Source organism: Salvelinus fontinalis, chromosome 15 (assembly GCF_029448725.1).
Source record: "Salvelinus fontinalis isolate EN_2023a chromosome 15, ASM2944872v1, whole genome shotgun sequence".
Lineage (NCBI taxonomy): Eukaryota > Metazoa > Chordata > Actinopteri > Salmoniformes > Salmonidae > Salvelinus > Salvelinus fontinalis.
This window is the reverse complement of record NC_074679.1, coordinates 706,272-726,931: the sequence shown is the minus strand read 5'-3', so window position 1 is coordinate 726,931 and position 20,660 is coordinate 706,272. Positions and strand designations below refer to the sequence as shown.

General features: G+C 48.8%; 1 protein-coding gene across 7 annotated transcripts in view; it reads left to right on the top strand.

Annotated features, from left to right (window-relative positions):
- Positions 1-20,660, top strand: part of LOC129811250 (attractin-like) — a 242,380-nt gene that overhangs the window by 22,698 nt on the left and 199,022 nt on the right. For all 7 annotated transcript variants that reach the window (XM_055862407.1, XM_055862410.1, XM_055862406.1 and 4 more), the window contains exons 6-8: positions 573-741; positions 17,694-17,784; positions 18,977-19,226. In XM_055862407.1, coding sequence (XP_055718382.1) covers positions 573-741; positions 17,694-17,784; positions 18,977-19,226 — 510 coding nt within the window. The remainder of the gene's footprint in view (positions 1-572; positions 742-17,693; positions 17,785-18,976; positions 19,227-20,660) is intronic.

Sequence of the window (20,660 nt, the reverse complement as noted above, 5' to 3'; positions counted from 1 at the left end):
AAGACATCAGCCAGGAAGTTAAAGCTTGGTCGCAAATGGGTCTTCCAAATGGATAATGACCCCAAGCATACTTCCAAAGTTGTAGCAAAATGGCTTAAGGACAACAAAGTCTAGATTTTGGAGTGGCCATCACAAAGCCCTGACCTGATCCAATTGACTCAAATGATGTCAATTAGCCTATCAGATGCTTCTAAAGCCATGACATTTTCTGGAATTTTCCAAGCTGTTTAAAGGCACAGTCAACTTAGTGTATGTAAACTTCTGACCCACTGGAATTGTGATACAGTGAATTATAAGTGAAATAATCTGTCTAACAATTGTTGGAAAAATTAATTGTGTCATGCACAAAGTAGATGTCCTAACCAACTTGTCAAAACTATAGTTTGTTAACAAGAAATTTGTGGAGTGGTTGAAAAACGAGTTTTAATGACTCCAACCTAAGTGTATATAAACTACTATGACTACAACTGTTTATTTTTTTAAATATGATGTGAATATATGATATCTAAGTGATAGTCTGCATATAACCAGGCTAGTCGTGGAGACCTCATCCATCTTCTCTTCCCCATCAGGTCCAGACTGCTCTCTGTCCGTCCCAGCCAACGCCTCGTTCTGGCAACGGGAGGAGTACCCCGAGCCCGGTCTGGCCAGGGCTTCCCACAAGGCCGTAGTGGACCAGGGGATCATGTGGGTCGTCGGGGGGTACGTCTTCAACTCCTCAGACTACCAGATGATTACAGCGTAAGTACTGGAGCTACACTTCCTGTTTATTATGGATCCCCATTAGTTCCTGCCAAGGCAGCAGCTACTCTTCCTGTTTATTATGGATCCCCATTAGTTCCTGCCAAGGCAGCAGCTACTCTTCCTGGGGTTGATTATGGATCCCCATTAGTTACTGCCAAAGCAGCAGCTACTCTTCCTGGGGTTTATTATGGATCCCCATTAGTTCCTGCCAAGGCAGCAGCTACTCTTCCTGGGGTTTATTATGGATCCCCATTAGTTACTGCCAAAGCAGCAGCTACTCTTCCTGGGGTTTATTATGGATCCCCATTAGTTCCTGCCAAGGCAGCAGCTACTCTTCCTGTTTATTATGGATCCCCATTAGTTCCTGCCAAGGCAGCAGCTACTCTTCCTGGGGTTGATTATGGATCCACAATAGTTCCTGACAAGGCAGCAGCTACTCTTCCTGGGGTTTATTATGGATCCCCATTAGTTCCTGCCAAGGCAGCAGCTACTCTTCCTGGGGTTTATTATGGATCCCCATTAGTTCCTGACAAGGCAGCAGCTACTCTTCCTGGGGTTTATTATGGATCCCCATTAGTTCCTGTCAAGGCAGCAGCTACTCTTCCTGGGGTTTATTATGGATCCCCATTAGTTCCTGCCAAGGCAGCAGCTACTCTTCCTGGGGTTTATTATGGATCCCCGTTAGTTCCTGCCAAGGCAGCAGCTACTCTTCCTGGGGTTTATTATGGATCCCCATTAGTTCCTGCCAAGGCAGTAGCTACTCTTCCTGGGGTTTATTATGGATCCCCACTAGTTCCTGCCAAGGCAGCAGCTACTCTTCCTGGGGTTTATTATGGATCCCCATTAGTTCCTGTCAAGGCAGCAGCTACTCTTCCTGGGGTTTATTATGGATCCCCATTAGTTCCTGTCAAGGCAGCAGCTACTCTTCCTGGGGTTTATTATGGATCCCCATTAGTTCCTGCCAAGGCAGCAGCTACTCTTCCTGGGGTTTATTATGGATCCCCGTTAGTTCCTGCCAAGGCAGTAGCTACTCTTCCTGGGGTTTATTATGGATCCCCATTACTTCCTGCCAAGGCAGCAGCTACTCTTCCTGGGGTTTATTATGGATCCCCGTTAGTTCCTGTCAAGGCAGCAGCTACTCTTCCTGGGGTTTATTATGGATCCCCATTAGTTCCTGTCAAGGCAGCAGCTACTCTTCCTGTTTATTATGGATCCCCATTAGTTCCTGCCAAGGCAGCAGCTACTCTTCCTGTTTATTATGGATCCCCATTAGTTCCTGTTGCCAAGGCAGCAGCTACTCTTCCTGGGGTTTATTATGGATCCCCATTAGTTCCTGCCAAGGCAGCAGCTACTCTTCCTGGGGTTTATTATGGATCCCCATTAGTTCCTGCCAAGGCAGCAGCTACTCTTCCTGGAGTTTATTATGGATCCCCATTAGTTCCTGCCAAGGCAGCAGCTACTCTTCCTGGGGTTTATTATGGATCCCCATTAGTTCCTGTTGCCAAGGCAGCAGCTACTCTTCCTGGGGTTTATTATGGATCCCCGTTAGTTCCTGCCAAGGCAGCAGCTACTCTTCCTGGGGTTTATTATGGATCCCTGTTAGTTCCTGCCAAGGCAGCAGCTACTCTTCCTGGGGTTTATTATGGATCCCCATTAGATCCTGCCAAGGCAGCAGCTACTCTTCCTGGGGTTTATTATGGATCCCCATTAGTTCCTGCCAAGGCAGCAGCTACTCTTCCTGGGGTTTATTATGGATCCCCATTAGTTCCTGCCAAGGCAGCAGCTACTCTTCCTGTTTATTATGGATCCCCATTAGTTCCTGCCAAGGCAGCAGCTACTCTTCCTGGGGTTGATTATGGATCCCCATTAGTTACTGCCAAAGCAGCAGCTACTCTTCCTGGGGTTTATTATGGATCCCCATTAGTTCCTGCCAAGGCAGCAGCTACTCTTCCTGGGGTTTATTATGGATCCCCATTAGTTACTGCCAAAGCAGCAGCTACTCTTCCTGGGGTTTATTATGGATCCCCATTAGTTCCTGCCAAGGCAGCAGCTACTCTTCCTGTTTATTATGGATCCCCATTAGTTCCTGCCAAGGCAGCAGCTACTCTTCCTGGGGTTGATTATGGATCCACAATAGTTCCTGACAAGGCAGCAGCTACTCTTCCTGGGGTTTATTATGGATCCCCATTAGTTCCTGCCAAGGCAGCAGCTACTCTTCCTGGGGTTTATTATGGATCCCCATTAGTTCCTGACAAGGCAGCAGCTACTCTTCCTGGGGTTTATTATGGATCCCCATTAGTTCCTGTCAAGGCAGCAGCTACTCTTCCTGGGGTTTATTATGGATCCCCATTAGTTCCTGCCAAGGCAGCAGCTACTCTTCCTGGGGTTTATTATGGATCCCCGTTAGTTCCTGCCAAGGCAGCAGCTACTCTTCCTGGGGTTTATTATGGATCCCCATTAGTTCCTGCCAAGGCAGTAGCTACTCTTCCTGGGGTTTATTATGGATCCCCACTAGTTCCTGCCAAGGCAGCAGCTACTCTTCCTGGGGTTTATTATGGATCCCCATTAGTTCCTGTCAAGGCAGCAGCTACTCTTCCTGGGGTTTATTATGGATCCCCATTAGTTCCTGTCAAGGCAGCAGCTACTCTTCCTGGGGTTTATTATGGATCCCCATTAGTTCCTGCCAAGGCAGCAGCTACTCTTCCTGGGGTTTATTATGGATCCCCGTTAGTTCCTGCCAAGGCAGTAGCTACTCTTCCTGGGGTTTATTATGGATCCCCATTACTTCCTGCCAAGGCAGCAGCTACTCTTCCTGGGGTTTATTATGGATCCCCGTTAGTTCCTGTCAAGGCAGCAGCTACTCTTCCTGGGGTTTATTATGGATCCCCATTAGTTCCTGTCAAGGCAGCAGCTACTCTTCCTGTTTATTATGGATCCCCATTAGTTCCTGCCAAGGCAGCAGCTACTCTTCCTGTTTATTATGGATCCCCATTAGTTCCTGTTGCCAAGGCAGCAGCTACTCTTCCTGGGGTTTATTATGGATCCCCATTAGTTCCTGCCAAGGCAGCAGCTACTCTTCCTGGGGTTTATTATGGATCCCCATTAGTTCCTGCCAAGGCAGCAGCTACTCTTCCTGGAGTTTATTATGGATCCCCATTAGTTCCTGCCAAGGCAGCAGCTACTCTTCCTGGGGTTTATTATGGATCCCCATTAGTTCCTGTTGCCAAGGCAGCAGCTACTCTTCCTGGGGTTTATTATGGATCCCCGTTAGTTCCTGCCAAGGCAGCAGCTACTCTTCCTGGGGTTTATTATGGATCCCTGTTAGTTCCTGCCAAGGCAGCAGCTACTCTTCCTGGGGTTTATTATGGATCCCCATTAGATCCTGCCAAGGCAGCAGCTACTCTTCCTGGGGTTTATTATGGATCCCCATTAGTTCCTGCCAAGGCAGCAGCTACTCTTCCTGGGGTTTATTATGGATCCCCATTAGTTCCTGCCAAGGCAGCAGCTACTCTTCCTGGGGTTTATTATGGATCCCCATTAGTTCCTGCCAAGGCAGCAGCTACTCTTCCTGGGGTTTATTATGGATCCCCATTACTTCCTGCCAAGGCAGCAGCTACTCTTCCTGGGGTTTATTATGGATCCCCATTACATCCTGCCAAGGCAGCAGCTACTCTTCCTGGGGTTTATTATGGATCCCCATTACTTCCTGCCAAGGCAGCAGCTACTCTTCCTGGGGTTTATTATGGATCCCCATTAGTTCCTGCCAAGGCAGCAGCTACTCTTCCTGGGGTTTATTATGGATCCCCTTTAGTTCCTGCCAAGGCAGTAGCTACTCTTCCTGGGGTTTATTATGGATCCCCATTACTTCCTGCCAAGGCAGCAGCTACTCTTCCTGGGGTTTATTATGAAACCCCATTACTTCCTGCCAAGGCAGCAGCTACTCTTCCTGGGGTTTATTATGGATCCTCATTAGTTCCTGTCACGTACAGCAGCTACTCTTCCTGGGGTTTATTATGGATCCCCTTTAGTTCCTGCCAAGGCAGCAGCTACTCTTCCTGGGGTTTATTATGGATCCCCATTACTTCCTGCCAAGGCAGCAGCTACTCTTCCTGAGGTTTATTATGGATCCCCATTACTTCCTGTCAAGGCAGCAGCTACTCTTCCTGGGGTTTATTATGGATCCCCATTAGTTCCTGCCAAGGCAACAGCTACTCTTCCTGGGGTTTATTATGGATCCCCATTAGTTCCTGCCAAGGCAGCAGCTACTCTTCCTGGGGTTTATTATGGATCCCCGTTAGTTCCTGTCAAGGCAGCAGCTACTCTTCCTGGGGTTTATTATGGATCCCCATTAGTTCCTGCAAAGGCAGCAGGTACTCTTCCTGGGGTTTATTATGGATCCCCGTTAGTTCCTGCCAAGGCAGTAGCTACTCTTCCTGGGGTTTATTATGGATCCCCGTTACTTCCTGCCAAGGCAGCAGCTACTCTTCCTGGGGTTTATTATGGATCCCCGTTAGTTCCTGTCAAGGCAGCAGCTACTCTTCCTGGGGTTTATTATGGATCCCCATTAGTTCCTGTCAAGGCAGCAGCTACTCTTCCTGTTTATTATGGATCCCCATTAGTTCCTGCCAAGGCAGCAGCTACTCTTCCTGTTTATTATGGATCCCCATTAGTTCCTGTTGCCAAGGCAGCAGCTACTCTTCCTGGGGTTTATTATGGATCCCCATTAGTTCCTGCCAAGGCAGCAGCTACTCTTCCTGGGGTTTATTATGGATCCCCATTAGTTCCTGCCAAGGCAGCAGCTACTCTTCCTGGGGTTTATTATGGATCCTCATTAGTTCCTGCCAAGGCAGCAGCTACTCTTCCTGGGGTTTATTATGGATCCCCATTAGTTCCTGTCAAGGCAGCAGCTACTCTTCCTGGGGTTTATTATGGATCCCCATTAGTTCCTGCCAAGGCAGCAGCTACTCTTCCTGGAGTTTATTATGGATCCCCATTAGTTCCTGCCAAGGCAGCAGCTACTCTTCCTGGGGTTTATTATGGATCCCCATTAGTTCCTGTTGCCAAGGCAGCAGCTACTCTTCCTGGGGTTTATTATGGATCCCCGTTAGTTCCTGCCAAGGCAGCAGCTACTCTTCCTGGGGTTTATTATGGATCCCTGTTAGTTCCTGCCAGGGCAGCAGCTACTCTTCCTGGGGTTTATTATGGATCCCCATTAGTTCCTGCCAAGGCAGCAGCTACTCTTCCTGGGGTTTATTATGGATCCCCATTAGTTCCTGCCAAGGCAGCAGCTACTCTTCCTGGGGTTTATTATGGATCCCCATTAGTTCCTGCCAAGGCAGCAGCTACTCTTCCTGGGGTTTATTATGGATCCCCATTAGTTCCTGCCAAGGCAGCAGCTACTCTTCCTGGGGTTTATTATGGATCCCCATTACTTCCTGCCAAGGCAGCAGCTACTCTTCCTGGGGTTTATTATGGATCCCCATTTACATCCTGCCAAGGCAGCAGCTACTCTTCCTGGGGTTTATTATGGATCCCCATTACTTCCTGCCAAGGCAGCAGCTACTCTTCCTGGGGTTTATTATGGATCCCCATTAGTTCCTGCCAAGGCAGCAGCTACTCTTCCTGGGGTTTATTATGGATCCCCTTTAGTTCCTGCCAAGGCAGTAGCTACTCTTCCTGGGGTTTATTATGGATCCCCATTACTTCCTGCCAAGGCAGCAGCTACTCTTCCTGGGGTTTATTATGAAACCCCATTACTTCCTGCCAAGGCAGCAGCTACTCTTCCTGGGGTTTATTATGGATCCTCATTAGTTCCTGTCACGTACAGCAGCTACTCTTCCTGGGGTTTATTATGGATCCCCTTTAGTTCCTGCCAAGGCAGCAGCTACTCTTCCTGGGGTTTATTATGGATCCCCATTACTTCCTGCCAAGGCAGCAGCTACTCTTCCTGAGGTTTATTATGGATCCCCATTACTTCCTGTCAAGGCAGCAGCTACTCTTCCTGGGGTTTATTATGGATCCCCATTAGTTCCTGCCAAGGCAACAGCTACTCTTCCTGGGGTTTATTATGGATCCCCATTAGTTCCTGCCAAGGCAGCAGCTACTCCTCCTGGGGTTTATTATGGATCCCCATTAGTTCCTGCCAAGGCAGCAGCTACTCTTCCTGGGGTTTATTATGGATCCCCGTTAGTTCCTGCCAAGGTAGCAGCTACTCTTCCTGGGGTTTATTATGGATCCCCATTAGTTCCTGCCAAGGCAGCAGCTACTCTTCCTGGGGTTTATTATGGATCCCCATTAGTTCCTGCCAAGGCAGCAGCTACTCTTCCTGGGGTTTATTATGGATCCCCATTAGTTCCTGCCAAGGCAGCAGCTACTCTTCCTGGGGTTTATTATGGATCCCCATTATTTCCTGCCAAGGCAGCAGCTACTCTTCCTGGGGTTTATTATGGATCCCCATTAGTTCCTGCCAAGGCAGTAGCTACTCTTCCTGGGGTTTATTATGGATCCCCATTAGTTCCTGCCAAGGCAGCAGCTACTCTTCCTGGGGTTTATTATGGATCAGAATGACTTTAGCTTCCCTCCAGGCCTGAGGGCAGATGCTCTCTAGAACGCTTAAATTAAGGATATGGCAAATAGGAGTGACAATCTCATCCACTATTATTCTCAGTAATTTTCCATCCAGATTGTCATGGTGGCTTGTCATTGTTGATAGACAACAACAAAACATTCACCTCTTAACTGACTTTACGGTGTTCAAAAGGACATTTCTTATCTTTTCATAACTTGGATGTGTCACATATACTGTGTGTCAGCGTGTGTTGCTGGCGTGGCTGGCATGTCATGCCCAAGTTTGCTTATCTTGCCAATAAAAAAGGAAATAAAGTAGTTGTCAATATCAGTAGATTTTGTGAGATTTTGAGCCATCTGATTCAAAGAGTGATGAATTTAAGGTGCTCCAAAGCATTTTACTATCATTCGCTTTATCATTTATTTTCGTTTCGTAGTATAGTTTATTTTTCATTTAGTTGAGTCACATGATTTCTTAATTTGCAGTATGTTTGCCAATCAGTTGTGCTGCCAGACCTATTTGCCTTTTGCCTCATCCCTCCATCAATCCAAGGGGATTTAACAGTTTTTGGTACTTTTATTAATTAGCTTATTAGTAACTGGAATGAGCAACCTTTTGCCTCTTTCTCTCATCATTTTGGTTCCTCCTCATTACACACCACATACCAGCAAATATTCTTTACATCATCAACATATGAATCACTACAAAACATATTCTATGACCTCTATATTAGGCCTTTGGAACTTTGGTTTTCCTTAATGTATTTTTTAATTTTTAATTTGACCTTTTTTTTAACTAGGCAAGTCAGTTAAGAACAAATTCTTATTTTTAATGACGGCCAAGGAACTGCCTTGTTTAGGGGCAGAACGACAGCTTTGTACCATGTCCGCTCGGGGATTCGAACTTGCAACCTTTCCAACGCTCTAATTAGGCTACGCCCCAAATATGGCTACTATATTATGATCAATACATCCGATGGATCTGGATACTGCTTTAAAGCACATTTCTGCTGCATTAGTAAAGATGTGATGATTACATGTGGATGATTTAATTCCTGTGCTATTTGTAACGACAGTAGGTAGGTTGACTGATAACCTGAACCAAGTTTTTTTCTTGAGTGGGCAGCTTGATGAAAGTCAGTCCAATATTGAAGTCACCCAGATAATATACCTCTATGTTGATATCACGTAGATTATCAAACACATGGCGCCGGAAAGGAGCTGTTTTATTGGCTCTTAAACGTGCTGTTTTATTTGTTTTATTTTGTACATTAATGTTGCTGCTACCGTCTCTTATGACCGAAAAGAGCTTCTGGACATTGAATTGGACAAATAGTTTTTCTTTAATGAGTCAGACAGCCAAACAGGCCCTCATCCCCGTCATTCGCAGGAGAGAGACACTGAGATTTTGCGGAAGGAGATCAGGTGCCTTGTGATCAAGCGATGACTGGCTAATCTGCCTTTGCCATCTGTACTATTGGCCAAATTTACAATCGCTGGATAGTAAATTGGACGGACTAAAAACACGTACATCCTACCAACGGGACGTTAACTGTAACATCTTATGTTTCACCGAGTCGTGGCTGAATGACGACATGGATAACATACAGCTGGCAGGTTATACACTGTATCAGCAGGACAGCAGCCTCTGGTAAGACAAGGGGTGGCAGGTTATACACTGTATCAGCAGGATAGAACAGCAGCCTCTGGTAAGACAAGGGGTGGCTGGTTATACACTGTATCAGATAGAACAGCAGCCTCTGGTAAGACAAGGGGTGGCAGGTTATACACTGTATCAGCAGGACAGCAGCCTCTGGTAAGACAAGGGGTGGCTGGTTATACACTGTATCAGATAGAACAGCAGCCTCTGGTAAGACAAGGGGTGGCAGGTTATACACTGTATCAGCAGGACAGCAGCCTCTGGTAAGACAAGGGGTGGCAGGTTATACACTGTATCAGCAGGATAGAACAGCAGCCTCTGGTAAGACAAGGGGTGGCAGGTTATACACTGTATCAGCAGGACAGCAGCCTCTGGTAAGACAAGGGGTGGCAGGTTATACACTGTATCAGCAGGACAGCAGCCTCTGGTAAGACAAGGGGTGGCAGGTTATACACTGTATCAGCAGGACAGCAGCCTCTGGTAAGACACGGGGTGGTGGGTTATACACTGTATCAGCAGGACAGCAGCCTCTGGTAAGACAAGGGGTGGCAGGTTATACACTGTATCAGCAGGACAGCAGCCTCTGGTAAGACAAGGGGTGGCAGGTTATACACTGTATCAGCAGGACAGCAGCCTCTGGTAAGACAAGGGGTGGCAGGTTATACACTGTATCAGCAGGACAGCAGCCTCTGGTAAGACAAGGGGTGGCAGGTTATACACTGTATCAGCAGGATAGAACAGCAGCCTCTGGTAAGACAAGGGGTGGCAGGTTATACACTGTATCAGCAGGGTAGAACAGCAGCCTCTGGTAAGACAAGGGGTGGCAGGTTATACACTGTATCAGCAGGACAGCAGCCTCTGGTAAGACAAGGGGTGGCAGGTTATACACTGTATCAGCAGGACAGAACAGCAGCCTCTGGTAAGACAAGGGGTGGCAGGTTATACACTGTATCAGCAGGACAGCAGCCTCTGGTAAGACAAGGGGTGGCAGGTTATACACTGTATCAGCAGGACAGCAGCCTCTGGTAAGACAAGGGGTGGCAGGTTATACACTGTATCAGATAGAACAGCAGCCTCTGGTAAGACAAGGGGTGGCAGGTTATACACTGTATCAGATAGAACAGCAGCCTCTGGTAAGACAAGGGGTGGCAGGTTATACACTGTATCAGCAGGACAGCAGCCTCTGGTAAGACAAGGGGTGGTGGGTTATACACTGTATCAGCAGGACAGCAGCCTCTGGTAAGACAAGGGGTGGCAGGTTATACACTGTATCAGCAGGACAGCAGCCTCTGGTAAGACAAGGGGTGGCAGGTTATACACTGTATCAGCAGGATAGAACAGCAGTCTCTGGTAAGACAAGGGGTGGCAGGTTATACACTGTATCAGCAGGACAGCAGCCTCTGGTAAGACAAGGGGTGGCAGGTTATACACTGTATCAGATAGAACAGACACCTCTGGTAAGACAAGGGGTGGCAGGTTATACACTGTATCAGCAGGACAGCAGCCTCTGGTAAGACAAGGGGTGGCAGGTTATACACTGTATCAGCAGGACAGAACAGCAGCCTCTGGTAAGACAAGGGGTGGCAGGTTATACACTGTATCAGCAGGACAGCACAGACACCTCTGGTAAGACAAGGGGTGGCAGGTTATACACTGTATCAGCAGGACAGCAGCCTCTGGTAAGACAAGGGGTGGCAGGTTATACACTGTATCAGCAGGACAGAACAGCAGCCTCTGGTAAGACAAGGGGTGGCAGGTTATACACTGTATCAGCAGGATAGAACAGCAGCCTCTGGTAAGACAAGGGGTGGCAGGTTATACACTGTATCAGCAGGACAGCAGCCTCTGGTAAGACAAGGGGTGGCAGGTTATACACTGTATCAGCAGGACAACAGCCTCTGGTAAGACAAGGGGTGGCAGGTTATACACTGTATCAGCAGGACAGCAGCCTCTGGTAAGACAAGGGGTGGCAGGTTATACACTGTATCAGCAGGACAGCAGCCTCTGGTAAGACAAGGGGTGGCAGGTTATACACTGTATCAGCAGGACAGCAGCCTCTGGTAAGACAAGGGGTGGCAGGTTATACACTGTATCAGATAGAACAGCAGCCTCTGGTAAGACAAGGGGTGACAGGTTATACACTGTATCAGCAGGACAGCAGCCTCTGGTAAGACAAGGGGTGGCTGGTTATACACTGTATCAGCAGGATAGAACAGCAGCCTCTGGTAAGACAAGGGGTGGCAGGTTATACACTGTATCAGCAGGACAGCAGCCTCTGGTAAGACAAGGGGTGGCAGGTTATACACTGTATCAGCAGGACAGCAGCCTCTGGTAAGACAAGGGGTGGCAGGTTATACACTGTATCAGCAGGACAGCAGCCTCTGGTAAGACAAGGGGTGGCAGGTTATACACTGTATCAGATAGAACAGCAGCCTCTGGTAAGACAAGGGGTGGCAGGTTATACACTGTATCAGCAGGACAGCAGCCTCTGGTAAGACAAGGGGTGGCAGGTTATACACTGTATCAGCAGGACAGAACAGCAGCCTCTGGTAAGACAAGGGGTGGCGGGTTATACACTGTATCAGCAGGACAGCAGCCTCTGGTAAGACAAGGGGTGGCAGGTTATACACTGTATCAGCAGAACAGAACAGCAGCCTCTGGTAAGACAAGGGGTGGCAGGTTATACACTGTATCAGCAGGACAGCAGCCTCTGGTAAGACACGGGGTGGCAGGTTATACACTGTATCAGCAGGACAGCAGCCTCTGGTAAGACAAGGGGTGGCAGGTTATACACTGTATCAGTAGGACAGCAGCCTCTGGTAAGACAAGGGGTGGCAGGTTATACACTGTATCAGCAGGACAGAACAGACACCTCTGGTAAGACAAGGGGTGGCAGGTTATACACTGTATCGGCAGGACAGCAGCCTCTGGTAAGACAAGGGGTGGCAGGTTATACACTGTATCGGCAGGACAGCAGCCTCTGGTAAGACAAGGGGTGGCAGGTTATACACTGTATCAGCAGGACAACAGCCTCTGGTAAGACAAGGGGTGGCAGGTTATACACTGTATCAGCAGGATAGAACAGCAGCCTCTGGTAAGACAAGGGGTGGCAGGTTATACACTGTATCAGCAGGACAGCAGCCTCTGGTAAGACAAGGGGTGGCAGGTTATACACTGTATCAGCAGGGTAGAACAGCAGCCTCTGGTAAGACAAGGGGTGGCAGGTTATACACTGTATCAGCAGGACAGCAGCCTCTGGTAAGACAAGGAGTGGCAGGTTATACACTGTATCAGCAGGACAGAACAGCAGCCTCTGGTAAGACAAGGGGTGGCAGGTTATACACTGTATCAGCAGGACAGCAGCCTCTGGTAAGACAAGGGGTGGCAGGTTATACACTGTATCAGCAGGACAGCAGCCTCTGGTAAGACAAGGGGTGGCAGGTTATACACTGTATCAGCAGGATAGAACAGACACCTCTGGTAAGACAAGGGGTGGCAGGTTATACACTGTATCAGCAGGACAGCAGCCTCTGGTAAGACAAGGGGTGGCAGGTTATACACTGTATCAGCAGGACAGAACAGCAGCCTCTGGTAAGACAAGGGGTGGCAGGTTATACACTGTATCAGCAGGATAGAACAGCAGCCTCTGGTAAGACAAGGGGTGGCAGGTTATACACTGTATCAGCAGGACAGCAGCCTCTGGTAAGACAAGGGGTGGCAGGTTATACACTGTATCAGCAGGACAACAGCCTCTGGTAAGACAAGGGGTGGCAGGTTATACACTGTATCAGCAGGACAGCAGCCTCTGGTAAGACAAGGGGTGGCAGGTTATACACTGTATCAGCAGGACAGCAGCCTCTGGTAAGACAAGGGGTGGCAGGTTATACACTGTATCAGATAGAACAGCAGCCTCTGGTAAGACAAGGGGTGGCAGGTTATACACTGTATCAGATAGAACAGCAGCCTCTGGTAAGACAAGGGGTGGCAGGTTATACACTGTATCAGATAGAACAGACACCTCTGGTAAGACAAGGGGTGGCAGGTTATACACTGTATCAGCAGGACAGCAGCCTCTGGTAAGACAAGGGGTGGTGGTCTATGTATATTTGTAAACAACAGCTGGTGCACAATATCTCAGGAAGTCTCGAGGTTTTGCTCGCCTGAGGTAGAGTATCTCATGATAAGCTGTAGACCACACTGCCTACCTAGAGAGTTTTCATCTGTATTCTTCGTAGCTGTTTACATCCCACCACAGACTGATGCTGGCACTAAGACCGCACTCAATGAGCTATACCACTATAAGCAAACAGGAAAACGCTCATCCAGAGTCAGCGCTCCTAGTGGCCGGGGACTTTAATGCAGGGAAACATGAATCCGTTTTACCTCTTTTCTATCAGCATGTTAAATGTGCAACCAGAGGGAAGAAAACTCTAGACCACCTTTACTCCACATACAGAGACACGTACAAAGCTCTCCCTCACCCTCCATTTGGCAAATCTGACTATAATTCTATCCTCCTGATTCCTGTGACAAGCTAAAATTAAAGCAGGAAGCACCAGTGACTCAGTCTATAAACAAGTGGTCAGATGAAGCAGATGGTAAACTACAGGACTGTTTTGCACAGACTGGAATATGTTCCGGGATTCTTCCGATGGCATTGAGGAGTACACCACATCAGTCACTGGCTTTATCAATAAGTGCATTGAGGATGTCGTCCCCACAGTGACTTTGTACGTACATACTAGAGGCCGACCGATTAATCGGAATGGCCGATTAATTAGGGCAGAATTTCAAGTTTTCATAACAATCGTCAATCAGCATTTTTGGACACCGATCGATTACATTGCACTCCCCGAGGAGACCGCGTGGCAGGCTGACTACCTGTTCTGCGAATGTAGCAAGGAGGTAAGGTGCTAGCTAGCATTAAACCTATCTTATTAAAAAAACAATCAATCCTAACATAATCACTAGTTAACTACACATGGTTGATATTACTAGTTTATCTAGCTTGTCCTGCATTGCATATAATCGATGCGGTGCCTGTTAGTTTATCATTGAATCACAGCCGACTTCGCCAAACGCGTGATTTAACAAAAGCGCATTCGCGAAAAATAGCCCTGTCGTTGCACCAATGTACCTAACCATAAACATCAATGCCTTTCTTAAAATCAATACACAAGTATATATTTTTAAACCTGCATATTTAGTTAATATTGCCTGCTAACATAAATTTATTTAAACTAGGGAAATTGTGTCACTTATATCGTGCGTTCTGTGCAAGCAGAGTCAGGGTATATGCAGCAGTTTGGACCGCCTGGCTCGTTGAGAACTATGTGAAGACCATTTCCTAACAAAGACTGTAATTAATTTACCAGAATTGTACATAATTATGACATTGAAGGTTGTACAATGTAACAGGAACAGGTTACTTACAGTGTCTTCCAACGCTGATGCAGGTTAATGTTTGGGAACAGCTTATTGATGTCCTGATGCAGGTTAATGTTTGGGAGCAGCTTATTGATGTCCTGATGCAGGTTAATGTTTGGGAGCAGCTTATTGATGTCCTGATGCAGGTTAATGTTTGGGAACAGCTTATTGATGTCCTGATGCAGGTTAATGTTTGGGAGCAGCTTATTGATGTCCTGATGCAGGTTAATGTTCGGGAGCAGCTTATTGATGTCCTGATGCTGGTTAATAGTGTTTTGGAGCAGCTTATTAATGTCCTGATGCAGGTTAATGTTTGGGAGCAGCTTATTGATGTCCTGATGCAGGTTAATGTTTGGGAGCAGCTTATTGATGTCCTGATGCAGGTTAATGTTTGGGAGCAGCTTATTGATGTCCTGATGCAGGTTAATGTTTGGGAACAGCTTATTGATGTCCTGATGCTGGTTAATGTTTGGGAGCAGCTTATTGATGTCCTGATGCAGGTTTATAATGTTTGGGAGCAGCTTATTGATGTCCTGATGCAGGTTTATAATGTTTGGGAGCAGCTTATTGATGTCCTGATGCAGGTTAATGTTTGGGAGCAGCTTATTGATGTCCTGATGCAGGTTAATGTTTGGGAGCAGCTTATTGATGTCCTGATGCTGGTTTATAATGTTTGGGAACAGCTTATTGATGTCCTGTACTCCTGCTCCTGGATAGCACACCGTTTTTGCTCCAGGTACTGATACATTTCTCACCATTGAACTGCCCAATACAACGTCCGGAGAAGGGAATCGAGAAATCTGTTCGAGAAACCCATTCCTACCCCTCACACAATTCGTTGAACCTTTCACGGCTCCACGAGAAGCGGGATAGTGTATGCCTGCTGCTCCCGGCGACAGGTCCAGACCTCCCACAGCAGGCAGTTCTCCATCAGATCCAGAGAGAGCAGAGAGAGGAGCCAAACTGGACAACGAAGCCGCTGCTGCAGTCAGCGTGGTAGCAGCCAGCACAGCTGTCACAGACACAGGCAGTCATCGAAGCCACTGCTGGAGTCAGCGTGGTAGCTGTCACAGACACAGGCAGTCCCAGTGATGAAAGTGCAGGTGGATCAGGCACCAGTGCATCGTTCCTGATGTCAATCTGATCCGAACCTCTCGCAGTCACTCCCGTCTGCTGCCTTCGGTTTCCACGACTTGTGACATGGGACTGACGGGAACAATCTTCTTGTTCTACTTCATTACAAGATTGAGGAAGATAATCAGATGGAGAAGACTTCCTTGGCAGGCTAGTTCCAGGTAGCACAGGTCATTCAGATAGGGACTGATGGAGAGGACTTCCTTGGCAGGCTAGTTCCAGGTAGCACAGGTCATTCGAATAGGGACAGATGGTGAGGACTTCCTTGGCAGGCTAGTTCCAGGTAGCACAGATCATTTAGATTGGGACAGATGGAGAGGACTTCCTTGACAGGCTAGTTCCAGGTAGCACAGGCCGTTTGAATAGGGACAGATGGCAAGTCTCGTAAACATCCATTCGGCCCGAGCTGATAGCTAGAAAGTTCCAATTTCGCCCCATTTTTAAATTTGAGCAGAATTGAGATTTGTTTGCTAAACAAAGCCACCTCATTCCTGTCGTCCTCCGCTAGCAAATATTTACTACATTGGAACTCTGGATTGTCAATATTGTCCCGGACAAGACCGTAATAAACACAGCTTCTACAGCGCTGGAAACGTTCGTTAGCTATTTCAGACGAAGCAGGCTCTATTGCAACCTGGCTGGCTAGTTGGTAGCAGGTGTTGACACAAAAGGCCTCACAAGTGGCGCTGTGCCACTAGAGGTTCTGGGTTTGAGTCCGACCGTAGTAGACCGCGACCGGGAGACCCATGGGGCGGTGCACAATTGGCCTAGCGTCGACCGGGTTAGGGGAGGGTTTGGCCGGCAGGGATGTCTTTGTCCCATCGCGCTCTAGCAACTCCTGTTCAGTGCACTCTGACACGGTCGCCAGGTGTACGGTGTTTCCTCAGACACTTTGGTGCGGCCGGCTTCCTGATGAAGTAGGCATTGTGTCAAGAAACAGTGCGGCTTGGTTGGGTTGTGTTTCGGAGGACAAACGGCTCTCCCCCTTCGCCTCTCCCCCTTCGCCTCTCCCCCTTCGCCTCTCCCCCTTCGCCTCTCCCCCTTCGCCTCTCCCCCTTCGCCTCTCCCCCTTCGCCTCTCCCCCTTCGCCTCTCCCCCTTCGCCTCTCCCCCTTCGCCTCTCCCCCTTCGCCTCTCCCCCTTCGCCTCTCCCCCGTCTCCTCTCCCCCGTCTCCTCTCCCCCTCTCCCCCTTCGCCTCTCCCCCTTTGCCTCTCCCCCTTTGCCTCTCCCCCTTTGCCTCTCCCCCTTTGCCTCTCCCCCTTTGCCTCTCCCCCTTCGCCTCTCCCCCTTTGCCTCTCCCCCTTCGCCTCTCCCGAGTCTAAAGGGGAGTTGCAGCGATGAGACAAGACTGTAACTACCAATTGGGTATCACGAAATTAGGGAAAAAAAGGGGTAAAAAAAACCCTGAAATAAAACAAAATACCACTGGACATCATGATATCACATGTTAGCTGTCTGTATTACATTTCAGCTCTGTACCAGGACAGTTGTTCCCATCCGGCTTATAGGACCATGGAAAACAATGTCCCCTTATCAGTGGCCTCTGAAAAGAGGTGCCGGTTTTCTATCCTGTACTCAACGGCTAGGTTTCCCAGACACACATTAAGCCTAGTCCTGGACAAGAGAGTGGACTCAATGGAGAAACTTATCTGTGACCAAACCCCTACCTGGTCCTGGCCTACCTGGTCCTGGTCTGCCTGGTCCTGGCCTACCTGGTCCTGGTCTGCCTGGTCCTGGTCTGCCTGGTCCTGGCCTACCTGGTCCTGGCCTACCTGGTCCTGGCCTACCTGGTCCTGGCCTACCTGGTTCTGGCCTGCCTGGTCCTGGCCTACCTGGTCCTGGCCTACCTGGTCCTGGCCTGCCTGGTCCTGGCCTGCCTGGTCCTGGCCTGCCTGGTCCTGGCCTACCTGGTCCTGGCCTGCCTGGTCCTGGCCTACCTGGTCCTGGTCTGCCTGGTCCTGGTCTGCCTGGTCCTGGCCTACCTGGTCCTGGTCTGCCTGGTCCTGGCCTACCTGGTCCTGGTCTGCCTGGTCCTGGCCTACCTGGTCCTGGCCTACCTGGTCCTGGCCTGGTCCTGGCCTACCTGGTCCTGGCCTGGTCCTGGCCTACCTGGTCTTGCCTGTGATGCTCAGTGGTCCTGATCTTCTCTCTCTCCCCCCAGGTATAACCTCAGCTCCCAGCGCTGGCTGTCTCTCAACGTCTCTGTCAACTCAGTCATGGGACGATACGGACACTCTCTGGCACTTCATGAGGTATGTGTTCTCCAGGCATGTTAGCTCGTCATGATGTAGAAACATTGATGAGGTAATAACAATAGTATTGCCCCTGTTAAACCCTCGTTTTTCAGACTGGGGATCTTAGGTTAGAGTTCACTGTCTGCATCCGTGATACTAAAGAAATATTATTTATTTCAAGCGTTTATTAATTCTCAATAAATCTCTCCAAACCCTCTGGCCATTATCAACAGTAAGCAATTAAGGTTAAGGCATAAGCTGTCATGACTTGTCCTCCTCTCTAACGTCCTGTTCCTCCTCTCTGACGTCCTGTTCCTCCTCTCTGACGTCCTGTTCCTCCTCTCTGACGTCCTGTTCCTCCTCTCTGACGTCCTGTTCCTCCTCTCTGACGTCCTGTTCCTCCTCTCTGACGTCCTGTTCCTCCTCTCTAACGTCCTGTTCCTCCTCTCTAACGTCCTGTTCCTCCTCTCTAACGTCCTGTTCCTCCTCTCTAACGTCCTGTTCCTCCTCTCTGACGTCCTGTTCCTCCTCTCTAACGTCCTGTTCCTCCTCTCTGACGTCCTGTTCCTCCTCTCTGACGTCCTGTTCCTCCTCTCTGACGTCCTGTTCCTCCTCCTCTCTGAAGTCCTGTTCCTCCTCCTCTCTGACGTCCTGTTCCTCCTCTCTGACGTCCTGTTCCTCCTCTCTGACGTCCTGTTCCTCCTCTCTGACGTCCTGTTCCTCCTCTCTGACGTCCTGTTCCTCCTCTCTGACGTCCTGTTCCTCCTCCTCTCTGACGTCCTGTTCCTCCTCCTCTCTGACGTCCTGTTCCTCCTCCTCTCTGACGTCCTGTTCCTCCTCCTCTCTGACGTCCTGTTCCTCCTCTCTAACGTCCTGTTCCTCCTCTCTGACGTCCTGTTCCTCCTCTCTGACGTCCTGTTCCTCCTCTCTAACGTCCTGTTCCTCCTCCTCTCTAACGTCCTGTTCCTCCTCCTCTCTGACGTCCTGTTCCTCCTCCTCTCTGACGTCCTGTTCCTCCTCCTCTCTGACGTCCTGTTCCTCCTCCTCTCTGACGTCCTGTTCCTCCTCCTCTCTGACGTCCTGTTCCTCCTCCTCTCTGACGTCCTGTTCCTCCTCTCTGACGTCCTGTTCCTCCTCTCTGACGTCCTGTTCCTCCTCTCTGACATCCTGTTCCTCCTCTCTGACGTCCTGTTCCTCCTCTCTAATCCAGGGAAAGATCTACATGTACGGAGGGAAGATCGACTCTACCGGCAACGTGACCAGCCAGCTGTGGGTGTTCCACATCCAGAACCAGACCTGGGTGTTCCTCTCAGCCCGAGCCCAGGAACAGTGGGCCGTGGTGGGACACTCTGCCCACGTAGTGCCCCCCCTGTTGGAGGGGGGTAGTCCAGTCATGCTGGTCCTCTTCGGACACTGCCCTCTATATGGATACGTCAGCCAGGTGCAGCAGTACGACATCGGTGAGTGATGATGATGATGATGATGATGATGATGATGATGATGATGATGATGATGATGACGTATCCAGAGCCTTCAGAAAGTATTATCTTGACTTATTCCACATTTTTGTTCTTACAGCCTGCATTTAAAATGGATAAAATGTAGATTTGTTTGGGGTCACTGGCCTACCCACAACACCCCATAATGTCAACGTGGAATTATGTTTTTACAAATGTTTACAAATGAATTCAAAATGAAAAGCTGAAATGTCTTGAGTCAATAAGTATTCAACCCCTTTGTCATGGCAACGAGCCTAAATAAGTTCAGGAGTAAAAATGTTCCTTAACAAGTCACATAATAAGTTGCATGGACTCACTCTGGTTTTTGAATGACTACCTCATCTCTGTACCCCAAACATACAATTATCTGTCAGATCCCTCGGTCGAAGAGTGAATTTAAACCACAGATTCAACCACAAAGACCAGGGAGGTTTTCCAATGGTAGATGGGTAAACAAAAGCAGACATTGAATATCCTTTTAAGTGAAGTACACTTTGGATGGTGTATCAATTCACTTGGTCTACACTGTCAGACAGAGAAATGTGCTGAAAAGGATTATCACCACAGCAAGCAAGGTACTAGGAGTCCAACAGACAGGCCTGGAGGAGATCTTTAAGGTCAGGGACCTCAGCAGGGTACTAGGAGTCAAACAGACAGGCCTGGATGAGATCTTTAAGGTCAGCAAGGTACTAGGAGTCAAACAGACAGGCCTGGATGAGATCTTTAAGGTCAGGGCCCTCAGCAAGGTACTAGGGGTCAAACAGACAGGCCTGGATGAGATCTTTAAGGTCAGGGCCCTCAGCAAGGTACTAGGAGTCCAACAGACAGGCCTGGATGAGATCTTTAAGGTCAGGACCCTCAGCAAGGTACTAGGAGTCAAACAGACAGGCCTGGATGAGATCTTTAAGGTCAGGGCCCTCAGCAAGGTACTAGGAGTCAAACAGACAGGCCTGGAGGAGATCTTTAAGGTCAGGGCCCTCAGCAAGGTACTAGGAGTCAAACAGACAGGCCTGGATGAGATCTTTAAGGTCAGGGCCCTCAGCAAGGTACTAGGAGTCAAACAGACAGGCCTGGATGAGATCTTTAAGGTCAGGGCCCTCCCCAAGGTACTAGGAGTCAAACAGACAGGCCTGGATGAGATCTTTAAGGTCAGGGCCCTCAGCAAGGTACTAGGAGTCCAACAGACAGGCCTGGATGAGATCTTTAAGGTCAGGGCCCTCAGCAAGGTACTAGGAGTCAAACAGACAGGCCTGGATGAGATCTTTAAGGTAAGGGCCCTCAGCAAGGTACTAGGAGTCAAACAGACAGGCCTGGATGAGATCTTTAAGGTCAGGTCCCTCAGCAAGGTACTAGGAGTCAAAAAGACAGGCCTGGATGAGATCTTTAACCTGTCTA